The sequence below is a fragment of the Thunnus maccoyii genome, chromosome 22, assembly GCF_910596095.1.
Source record: "Thunnus maccoyii chromosome 22, fThuMac1.1, whole genome shotgun sequence".
Classification (NCBI taxonomy): Eukaryota; Metazoa; Chordata; class Actinopteri; order Scombriformes; family Scombridae; genus Thunnus; species Thunnus maccoyii.
Genome location: NC_056554.1, coordinates 4,158,354 through 4,170,486, shown reverse-complemented (window position 1 = coordinate 4,170,486; position 12,133 = coordinate 4,158,354). Strand labels below are relative to the sequence as shown.

At 40.7% G+C, this 12,133-nt stretch overlaps 1 protein-coding gene across 5 annotated transcripts in view; it reads left to right on the top strand.

The window, feature by feature from the left end:
- Window positions 1-12,133, top strand: part of tbc1d14 (TBC1 domain family, member 14) — a 39,180-nt gene that overhangs the window by 17,034 nt on the left and 10,013 nt on the right. For 3 of the 5 annotated variants that reach the window (XM_042401516.1, XM_042401517.1, XM_042401518.1), the window contains 2 exons: window positions 10,207-10,331; window positions 11,881-11,963. In XM_042401516.1, coding sequence (XP_042257450.1) covers window positions 10,207-10,331; window positions 11,881-11,963 — 208 coding nt within the window. Of the gene's footprint in view, window positions 1-2,175; window positions 2,197-7,518; window positions 7,538-10,206; window positions 10,332-11,880; window positions 11,964-12,133 lie in introns of those variants that run through there. The other 2 variants (XM_042401519.1, XM_042401520.1) reach the window with 2 other exon arrangements.

Sequence of the window (12,133 nt, the reverse complement as noted above, 5' to 3'; positions counted from 1 at the left end):
AAATTGCTTTCAATGTTAACTATCTTGTTGTTTTTGGCCAGAAATGCACACAGTCATGTACACACCCACATGTGCCTAATATCCCCAAGTCCATCTCATCTGTTGTTGTAACCTTATATTGGACCAGAGGAATCAGTTAACAAGGCTAGGCTTTCAAGCTTTTGTCTTGCTCCTGACGCTGCTAGTCAAAGGTGGGGTCAATAAACGTGAGTGCGTGCATGCGTGTGTGTGTGTGTGTGTGTGTGTGTGGAATGCTTTATTTGTCTAGGTTATTGTTCAGCTGCTATTAGGCACACTGTGTACTATTTCCACCAGCAGCCTTTTCCTTTTGACAGCAACACTGTGAATCAAGCCTTATATTCTAATTTACACCGCTTTAGCTCGCTGTGAGTCTGGGGACTCGGCGCTTCAGGCCTCACTACAATGTCTGGTCACAGTGAATTGCTGCCTGCTGAAGAAAGTAATTGTTCTGTAACCTGCTGAGCCTCTAAATCACATTGTGTGGCAGCCCAGACACGTCTGAGTTACTAGGATGAGGGAGTGATGCTGAATTGAAATTGGGCAATATTCCCTGCAGGAGTTTTAATTTTAATGAAGTCATTTTCATTAAAATGAAAATGGGTGGTAAAGTCTACGAAAATAGCATTTAAACAATCACGGGACACTAAAAGTCCACCACTTTCCCCTATTAATCAAGCTAATGTCATCATATTCTCCATCATATCATAGGCGGTTTTAACAAAGCTTAAATTTCAGCCATATACAGATAGACGACAAACGAAAGGAAAACAATGATGTGTCCACCACGAGCCTCTAGAACAGCTTCAATGGTGTTGAGATCTGGTGACTGTGAAGGTCACAGCATATAATTCACATCATTGTCACCCTCAAGCTTCTTTATTGAAGTATCTGCCTTTATGTTTCTACACTAATTTATTGGGTTTTACTCGTTTGTATATGGACAAACCCATCTCCATCATCCTGGTGTCCCCCCTCATAAAGTGCAATAGGAGCAGCCACACTAAAGCCTACTGTCCTACATCAACAGGGAATAGAAGAGAGTGAAGCATGCTCATATCATGCAGCCAACTTTGGTTTCAGTTTCTAATCTGGAGCTATAGAAACTTCATTCACCGCAAAACTTTTACTTCACATTTTCTTGTCACTGGTTGACAACATTATCAATTAGGAGAGTGCAATACGGATAAAACCTCTATATCTGTATACATAAGTATTTATTACGATACCAATAAACATATATAGTGATATATTACATTTAATAATGATAAAATAACTGGACAGAAATGTTTGTTTTTGTCTTTATGTAGAAAATAAAATATCTGACAAATTAAGGTACTTCATCACATTACTGCAAAAATCATATAATAATCCAGTATGACCACAAAGACTGAATACACCCAGAGAAAAAGGGGAAAATATTCAGGACAGTTGTATTTTGGTACATTTACTCAATACTCAGAAATAAAATAAATAAAAGCATCATTTGCTTGTTGTGAAAGCTTTACATCTCAGAGTATTTGCCCAGAAACCAATGGTCTGATCTACTGTAAGCAGAGTGAAAATCATTCAATAAGCAGGGGAGAAGAAGAAGCACGAGATGTAGAACTTGTACTGGCACATTAGCTGCAGCAGCTCATTCAGTCCTGACTGTATTAAGAGAGCAGAAGGCAGAGTGGCTGGAACCTGATCCATTGCTCTGAGGTTGATTAGAATGGCTGCCAGGGCACAGCAGAGCGCAGAGCTCCTTTCAGCGCAGCGATGGTGACTAACAACACACGGCGGTGCTGATTTGCTGACACACACGCACACACAGCAGCAGTGATAGACCTGATGCAGAGCAGCTCAGTGTAGCGTCACTGCTCAGAGAGAGAGAGAGAGAGAGAGAGAGAGAAAGAGAGAGAGAGAGGGAGGAAAATAGAGGGGTATCATGCTGCTGCATCTTTTCCAATGCGGGGTGTGTCCCTCTATCGGCAGCCTGACTGTCCCTCTGCCCCAATTTTTCACCTCCTCCTCTTCCTCCTCCTCCTCCTCCTCCTCCTCCTCCTCGTCTTCTCGCTCCTGGGTGTCCTGTTGCCAGGAGTGAGCCCTCGGGAGCAGCAATGACGCTCGGCTAGGGTTTTGGAAACGAACCCCCACCGGAGGACTGGCCGTCTGTACGGAACTGCAGCGTTCATGGTGAGTGAGCATTTGCACTGTGGACACGAGGACAAGTGGGTGAGCTCGGTGACCCACTGTCTCTCTCCTTGTCTGGCACAATCAGAGGGCATTGGTAGTCAGAGCGTGAAAGAGAAGCAGCAGAAGAAGAGGATGGCTCGGATTTCACATAATAGCCTCTTTCAGCTTGTCGTAGGTCTGTGCTTTGTGGGGGGGGGGGGGGGGGGGGGGGGGGGTTGATGATTGTAAAGATGTTTCTAGAAAGATGAAAACGTCTGGTTTTCTGGATGTGTTGATGGACTAATGCCTACTCAGGAGGGGACCCATCTTCATCGCATGTAACTCGACCTACATAGCCTTCAACTTAGTAGAACAAAAGCACGTGTAGCAGTGTGACAGCAGCGTCTCTATATTTGCTTTTTTAAGCATGTGAAGGGATTTCCTCCTGCTTTTTTATCACTGATGCAATTAAAGAGACACTGAGCTCATTTGACAGCTGAATCAGTGGGATTCCATTTATTTCGGCTTGTCAGTAAAACATGCTCGATGGACAAACGGTGGATTATATCTGAGCTTTGGATATTGTTTATTTTCCTCATTTTATCAACAAAGCTGCAGGTTCATTTCAACCTTACTAGCAGAAGCTGCTACTCCTCAGCTCCCCTGTAGTAACTGCAATTCAGCTGTCAGCATGTCAGTTCCTGTGTGCCACAAAAATACTACATGCAAATGAAGTCATTGTCAGAAAGTCATGCAAATTAATATATTAATAATTATCACCTCCGCAGTACTGTATCAGATCTTACAGCAGGTGTCAGTTTCACCAAATAAACTTATAAAAAGCCTAAATAATCAGTTTCATTTAAATAAATTGCTGTTTTGTTTACATGCACACTATAATACAGTCACTATGAATAGCCAGATGAGTGTTTGCATGGCCTGCATAAATTGATTTGGTTGTTAATGAGGTTAATTTCTTAAAAGATGTGTGAAGCATGCACAATAAAAGGAACATTGTGCTTGTTGATTGCTCCCAACTTAAACTTAATTTTCTACTACCTCAGGCTATTTTGTTGTGTGTGTGTGTATGCAAGGAAACACACTGCTTTTGTATCATTTCCTCTTGGCCTTTTCTCAAAAGAGAACACGGGACATGTGATTTACAGTGCAGATACTGTATGTATGCTTTAGCAGACAAAAAAACATTTAACAATATCATTTCAGTCGCATGTAAAGTTCATCTTAGCAAGGATGTGTAAGTATCTGAGTATTGTAATGCAATCATAATGGAGTTATTAGTGTGCATGTACAAGTTCCATGTCACATTGAGGAAGTTTGCCCCACAAACAGGAAGAAGCTGTTTTCTTCTCATTAAGATGTCAAAAGGGATATAAATGAGTGCTCTCCTCCTAACTACAGTAGAGCTGTGTGGACTGGTGCGATACTTGTTAAGGGACACTCCAGTGATTTAATATTGCACTTTATACATTTGGGAGACTTGCAAGACTCACATTGATGCAGCAGAAGCCCAGGTATCCTCACTTTTAGTTCCTTTCAAAAACACTGAATCCTACGTTACCCATAATGCAACTTCATAGCATCTTTCTGCCTGCTAAATGCCTGCATCTTTCACACTCTACACCTCCGTTTGTAGCTCCCAAGCTGAGAAAACTGTCAGGGTTCTTTTCTCAGACTAGACAAATCTCCTTCACAGCTAGAAAGCTGATTTTTATGTGTGAAAGGGGTGGAGGACCCCTTTAAAGTTCACTTCATGAGGAATACTGGTGTTATTGGAATTGTGATGAGCATGGACTAAATATCCCAAATGTAAATGATATGAGTGTAATGAGAGATGCAGGAATTCAAATTCAGTTCTGCAATAGCTGCCAAACAAACACACCTACTGTACCTACTACACCCAACACAAAAGCTCTCTGACTCATTCACACTTTGCGCTTGTTGGGCTTTGGAATATACTCCGGGACCGCCTCAAGCAGTTTCCAGTGAAAAGCTGTTAGTTGGAGCAGGTTGGCATGCAGTGAAATCAGGCTAAGCACCCCGCTGTGGCCTTTCATCTCTCAGCTTACATTATTGAGAAAGCCAGTGGTGTTTTCATGACAATATGAGACATGGGAAATGATCCAAGGCAACATAAGAGGGCAGTTTTGCCAAATATTGTAAAAGTAGTATGTTTAAGCTCATTTTGCTCCTTTTTGCACATAGATGGATTTTGCCTCCAGTTGTGTTTATCTACAGTGTTAAGTAACAACATGGAATTTACCCAAGTAATACTTAAGTATAAATAGAAAGTTCATTATAAGTGTGTGAGATTTTGTTTGACCACATGGTGTGACACTACAACAAATTTTAAATTGGTACCAGAAACAATCTAGTGTCATCTTTGGAGTGCTACTTCCTGATGTCTATAGTTTAAAGCCATGACGGCCATTAGCAGCCAGCATGATAGCCAGTCAGTCGGTCAGTGCAGCCAGCCTCCCACAGAGCTCTTACATCACTACCAGGAAATTGGAGAACTTTACTGAAAGCCAGCGTGACAAAGCAGGTTATCCTGGCAGCAGGTTATCATGGGATCCAGTTGCTATTCTAGCAGCAAAAAGCTACTACTTCATACACAGAAAGAATAAAGTTTCAACCTAGAAGTGAGGGGGACAAGAGGGGGTTTCTTACCGCTGTGGAATCTCACAGACAGATGTAACATAATGAGTGTTTTTGTTTCTGCTGCTAGATAACCAGGTTCTCTGGTCGGTGTTGTCAGATAGCCATTCATGGAAAAGTAACTTTATTCAGCATCAAGGAGCCAGAAAGTCTATCACAGAGATACATTGAGTCCTGTGATTTCAGTTGCACAGCTTCATTATCTGTATGTATCGGTATACTAGTTTCACTGAATTGTGACATGAGATCTGAACACACGTGGCAGCAAAAGTCTTGTCAGATTTCTTTTTTATCTTGTTTACTTATTATTTGATCAGATACGAGTCAAAGGTCTCATACAGCTACTTGTGTTTAGACAACAATTAACGTGAAAAATTTGGCTTCTTTTGTTAAATGGAGGGTTTTATAGAAAAACATGAACGTTATTTTGTCAAAGAAAGGTACTAGTTCTGGTACAAAAAACACACCAGGAAATATCATCAGTCTTTGTCCTCTTTTTGCAACACATACAGAATATACAGTATCCTCTAACAAAGATATTTAAACATTTAAAAAACTGTCATTACTTTAAAAATATCTCTGGTACAGCATGTGATCATCTTAGGTATAGTGTGATAGTTTGAATTTTGTTTGAAAAAGAACAAAGTAATGTCTGTTGCAGTATATACAGCAATATTAAACCATGCTCCAAGAGGAAGAGATGGCATGTGTAATCCATTTCCTTTTCTCTTGTTCTGCTCATTTGCTGCCAAGTTAAGTGCTGATTTAATAGGAGAACTAGTCGTTGAGTGTCAGGGGAATATACAGTGGTTAGCCTTTACTGGATTTTGCTTTAGAATCTTACTGTGGAAAACAGTTCCTTTGTTATTGTTTTTGCTGATCAGTTGTTCTTATCCTCACATACTTGTAATACTGTCACCACTCACTTTACTATTTTCTCACATCACATTCACACATTTTTTCCCCCTTCCAGACACACCTCTCAGCACTTGCCTTTCACCTTGTTGGTAGCACCTGCATTGCTGCTGAACAGATGCCAGATTGCCTTCTGCCTACTCTCCTCTTCCTCTCCCTCCCTTCTTCTCACTGCAGCATCCATCCATTCCCAGGGTGCAACGCTCCGGTTAACCTTTTTATCGACCTGTAGCTGTTCCCTCGAGTAAACACTGCCTCTAATCCACTGAGCAGCAGTACATACATGTCACCTGTTTATGAAGCAGTTATCTTGAGAATCTATATTTTTCTGTACTTGAATGTACTTTCCTGAATATTGCATTTGATTAAATGGGTAGATGGCGAGATTATTAGCAACATTTTAGGTGCACAGATATTCAGCTTTACCTCAAAATAAAGTAGCTTGTTGTGGCAATGTCTCTGTTCCCAGATCTCTGCAATGACTTTGGTATGGTAACGGTATGGTAACCAGTAGAAATAGTAAAAACTAGAACAATAAGACCCGAGTGTGTTGCTAGGCAGGTAGTGTGCAGTGGGTTTATCAGAGCTTTTTCAATGAAAACAGCTGACAGCTGACTGCTGCTGGAATCGAGGTTGATGAGAGCAGTGAGACTGAATCAATAGAGTGAAGTTGTGGCGCCGTAAAGCCAAAACAAAGAGCCAAAAGACAGTAAAAGCTGCAGGGAACTGCATAGTCTGGCAAATATTGGGTTCGTCACTACAAGCAACACCTTTCATTAGAAATAGTCAGTTAATCCATTGTCAATATAAAAATATTTATTAGTGCTGCTTTAAATCTCCGTTTCCCACCTACAGCTCTTATTGCACTGACAACTGTTTAAGGAGAGCAGAGTTTTTTCATGTCATTTTACAGATCCTGGTTTGGGTCAGGAAATGTTAATGGTGTGGGCTTATAAAGCCCAGTGCAACGTTTTATGTGATTGAATACTTTCTTTCATGGAAAAGTTGAAGGCAAACAAAATAAAACCAGCTAGCTTGTGTTGGAGGAAGGTGTCAGCTTTGGTATAACTGAAATTACATATCAGAAAAAAAGCCTTTTTATTAGGCTCTGAAATCTCCCCTCTGCTCAGCACGACTGTGATTTGGACCGAAACCTGCAGCCTGGTGATAATCCTCAACACAGTGCAGTCAACTGAAAGTACAAGAGGGGAGTGAGGGAAGGATAGACAGATAACAGAGAAGATGAAAGTGATGATATACACTGCAAAAGAGGATAAAAGTAGGGGAAAGTACACACATGAGACTGGTGACTCACCCTCTGTGTAGCACTCTCCTCTAAACCCAGCGCTCAGTGCGTTCTTACCCATGAATCACCTCCATTCTCCAGCTGTGGAGGAACCGTTTTCCTCCAGCTTCACTCATCCTCCTCTCTTCCTGCATCATTGCTCTGATTTATTTCTGTCTTCTTCTGTGCCAACTGGTCTCCCTTGATGTCCATGTCTCGAGGGAGGTTTTAGGCTTTCCCATCATCTCGCTGCACCTCTTACCCATTTTTACTCACTTATTTCGTTTTTTGCTTTTCATTTTGTTTCTCCAACTGCACCTAACCAGCTTGCCCTGAAACAAAGCCACCTTTTTCTGTCATGGCCCTCTTCGAGCTTTGGCAAGATAAGAAAAGTAAATACTGGTGACTGCGACTTTGTGTTTGCTGCTCTTGTGCTACTCTTTAAAGCTAAATTCTCTGCTCTCTGGTGTCACAGCAGCGCCAAACGTAGGCACCTAATTCATTACTGCATTATTTCATTTACAATCTACAACTTAAAAGACACCACTTCTTTGGTCAATTTTAGCTTTGTTTTATTGGCTACCAGAGCAGTTTATGAATGATTTGGCATGTCTTAGAGAAGTAACTAGCTGCTAGCTTTGCTATTCCTGCAGCCCTGAGCTATACCTGAGCCTAAAAAGCTAATCTTAAATGCCAATTAGTGAATGTTTGCATGCTGACAAAGAAATAGTTGGACATTTTAGGAAATAGCCTATTTTGCTTTCTTGCCAAGATTTGAACGAGAATATCGTTACCCTGTTTCCAGTCTTTATACTGAGTTAAGCTAACGTCTACCTGCTTCATAGTTAATTTAATGGACAGATATGAGAGGTTATCGATGTCCTCATGTAACTGTCTGCAAGAAAGCACATTTCCCAAAATGTCAAACTATTCCTTAAATATAAGATAGTTATCATGCTAAACATTACCTGCTAAACATTAGCATGTTAGCATACTGATATTGGAATTTAGCTCAAAGCATTGCTGTGCATAACTATAGCCTCACAGAGTGGCTACCATGACTGTATACTCTTTTTACTGCTTTTCTTTTGTTTTATGACACTTTTATTCATATTTACAGGCCTAACTTTATGATAGGTGCTTTATAAATACAGGTTATGGCTATTCTTATTAATTCACGGTTCCTTTTATGTCTTTTTATGTCCCTCCTCTTACTTTTGTACTATAATTTCCTGCTCTTCGTCCTCAAGCTAAAATTCAATGTGATTATGTTACCCTTGTTTCTCCTTCAGTGCCAATGAAAGCCAGGCAGACACAGAGACAGATTAATAACAGGCTAACAGTATATATATATATATATATACACTCGCCTGTATTGTGACCGGTGCTGATCAATGTGAATGTGGGTGCAGCACAGTGTTAAGCTGATTGCTTGCAGTCCTCAGCCTGCATTATTAACCAGCTCAACGCACACCGGAGGCCATTTTGGACACACAGTGGGCGTGTGTGATCATATTGCACTTGTCCTATTTACAGCAGCCTTCTAATTAAGCAGTTGGACAATGTAGTATTTTCTCCCTCTGTGTTTGAACTGCCTCCCTGAGGTATTTGTGCTCTATTAGCTCCCTAATGCCGACTTCTGGATTTAAGCTCAGAGCTGCCACCATACACACACACACACACACACACACACACACACAACCTGCAAGTCAGCTGATAGTTGGCCTTGTGTTAAACTGCTCTGTGGCCTTAGCTGTAACCAACTGACTGTCACATGGCCTCCTCTTTCTATAGGCTTGTATCACACTCCTGGTGGTGGAGCAGAAACCACACACACTCATTAGACACAAGCTGACAAATGCTCAGAGGGCAGAAGAGCATTGTCACAAGGTTGTCATTTCTCTGAGTTTCTGTAGGAGTTTATGTACGTACATAGGTCCTTAAAAAACATGCAACGTCTCTTTCTTTACCATAGACCCATTTTTGTCTTTTTTAGGGAGGGGCAAGGGATCTTTAGGGGGAGATAGCAGGTCAGCAGTATGTGCCACATAGAAGTGGTATATATCACCTTAAAGCTGGGAACCTGAAGATTAATTTAAGATGCAGCTCAGCACTGTATGTCAAGTTTTTTTACTCATAAATCTGTAATAAACATTGCCTTTTGGTTAGGCCCCTATTCAAATTTTGAAAGTTTAAAGTGTATAAGAGCTTAGAACATTATGATGAAAGTATATGATGGCCATTCCCCCCAGAAATTTTTGGGTTGATACGATTTGTTACACAGACTTGATGCAAAATTTAATCATCTTTGACCACTCAAGAATTGATAAAAATGGTCAAAAGTCCCTCCAAAATACCACTTTAAGACACCAAGACCTTGAGGAACACCATAGAAAAAACCCAATTTATGCAATTCCAAGACTGTTTAGGGACCCCAGTATGTAGAAATATTCAAATACACCATTTATAGAATAGGCGAAAATAACATTTATACTGCATGGTTTTTGCCTAAAACTGCATGGGATTCACATAAAGTGGACATGTCTGTAAAGGGGTTGCTTGTGGGTACCCATAGAACCCATTTTCATTTAGATATCTTAAGGTTAGAGGTCAAGGAAAATAGCCATGCCAGTTATTCTCTCGCCAAAATTTAGCCTAACTTAGGAACATTATTTAGCCCCCCTCCCGACAAGCTAGCATGACATGGTACCAATGGATGCCTTATGTCGTCTAGTTTCATATGATACCAGAATCCTCACTTTAGCTTTAAAACTGAGCCCACTATGCCAGTGTCCTTGTGGAGTTTAAGAGGTTAAATCCTAAAATCTATGTCTGACCACAGTGTTAGTTTTGAGGTCAGTTGTGACCCTTGTGGCAGTTTTCCCTGGTTGTGGAACTGCATGCATGCTCTGTTGGCTGTTAGTACTTTGACACGTTATGTACAGTAGAGTAACTAATCTGCCAGTTTTCCCTGCTCTATTCTTCTTTCTGTGTGTGTGTTTATGCTGTGAACCCCTCATTGCCAGCAGCAATGTGAAACTAAATATAGCTGAAATGAAACTGACCTCAGAAGCTTTCCCTGTATGACTGTTGTAATTAAAACCACACTTGTATATTTTAGTTCCCATATCTAAACCATGCATTTTTCTTGTCAGGAATATGAAACAAAGAGTGGCAGAGCTGGACCTGGCAACCCAACATCTCCCAGGCAGAGTGTGAGGAAAAACCTGGACTTTGAGCCCCTCTCCACCACCGCACTGATACTGGAGGACAGACCTGCGTATGTAAACACACGCACAAAGACACACACTGTCTTACATCAGTGGGTTGTTACACCATCCCACATCCATAAGACAATAAAGGCACATTTGTTGTCTTTCTATCTCCATCTTCACCTCATTCCTTCTTTATCAGCCCTCTCTTCCTCTGTTGGCTCTTTAGACTCCATTCAGTATTGTTCCAGCTCTCACTGTGTCCCTGTTTGTATCACAGTCGGTAAAAGAGAGGTGCTGCTGAAAGTTTAATGACCCTTCTTGAGCCTGGTTCTATTACCATGCTTTTTTCTAGCATCTTACAGTTTGTTAACCTACAGTCAGACAGACAGACTTATGCTGGGCTTAGTGTTTTATTCAGTGCGTCTCTGCCACATGATTACCACTTCTGCTAGTGAACATGGTGGATGAAAACAGTAGAATAATTTAGACACATTTCCTGTGTGAACAGAAGGAAGTGTAGTCCTGACACCATTACTAGCAAAACTGCTCAGACCTTTAGCTGCATGCAAACTCCCATATCTTTTTCTTATTAAATGTCACCATCTACTGGTAAAATGAAGGTGTTTTTTTTTGTTACTTACTTTGTAAGTGAGTGCATCACCTATACTTGCATAATGAACAAAAAGTAGTGTATTAGTGATTCTAGGGTGGGTTTTTTTGTATTAGTGGTTTCAAAAAAACATTAAATTAAGTCACATCTAACAGACGAGACCTAATAAAACATAAGTAGATAGTACCTTTTGAATGATTTAAATTAATGCATTCATACAATCAAGGATCAAGTTAGAAATACATTATTTGCATTACATTCAGAGGCAAGGCAAAAATGATAAAGCAAGCAAAACACATAGTACTATATTCATAAGTGTCAAAACTTCTCCTCTGCATCACCTCTGACACATTACTCGTACTTTTATAGATCAATTGTAGGCCATTAACAAGAACAACTTGAGGGTTGCCAAATTGTCTCTGGTTGGTGAGTCATTAATTGAGAGATGTGGGTTTTTCACTTTGCAATAAGCTGTTTTACAGCATTAGAGCATGACATGTTAACCATCAATAAAGCCATTAGTGACAACATATAAACCCTTTATGCCTTATTAGAAAGTGTCTCTGAACTTTACGAACATCTATTGTTTTAAGACAGACTTGAAAAATTGTGAACTTATCCTTTAAAGTCAGGCTAGTGGCCTTCCTGAGGCTGCGTTGCTCTTCACACACACATCAGCACATTGACTTGCACTGACCCAATGACTCACGAATCACCAACACTGACATCCTGAGAGCCCAGAACTCTCACTAGTAAGGTATAAAATTCAATTACAGTCATTCACTGCAACAGGATGACATGCAGCTGTGTGACCAGTACAATAGGAATGACACAGTATAGAGTTCACTCTGTAATCAGTCAGCTCATCCGACCCTTCTTTCTGTGAATGTTTTCCTCTTCTTATACCCTGCCAGCTCGCTCACCATGAATAATGCAGTGAAACCTCGGAGAACATATTGTTGCTTATTCATTTACTTATATGTGTGTGTGTGTGTGTGTTACAGGAATCTGCCTGCCAAGCCAGCCGAGGAGGCACAGAAACACCGACAGCAGTATGAAGAGATGGTGGCCCAGGCCAAGAAGAGAGGTGAGGTCGTCTCCTGAGACCACTCACATTGATACATTTCATATCACAGTTAAAGTCTGGCATTAGCTGCAGGATTATGTCAAGACTATATTCAGGTGTTTAAGTTCAGATGTTTGAAATCATGGTGTCTGTCTGGAACCATCACAGACGATAAGATCATACGTACAACC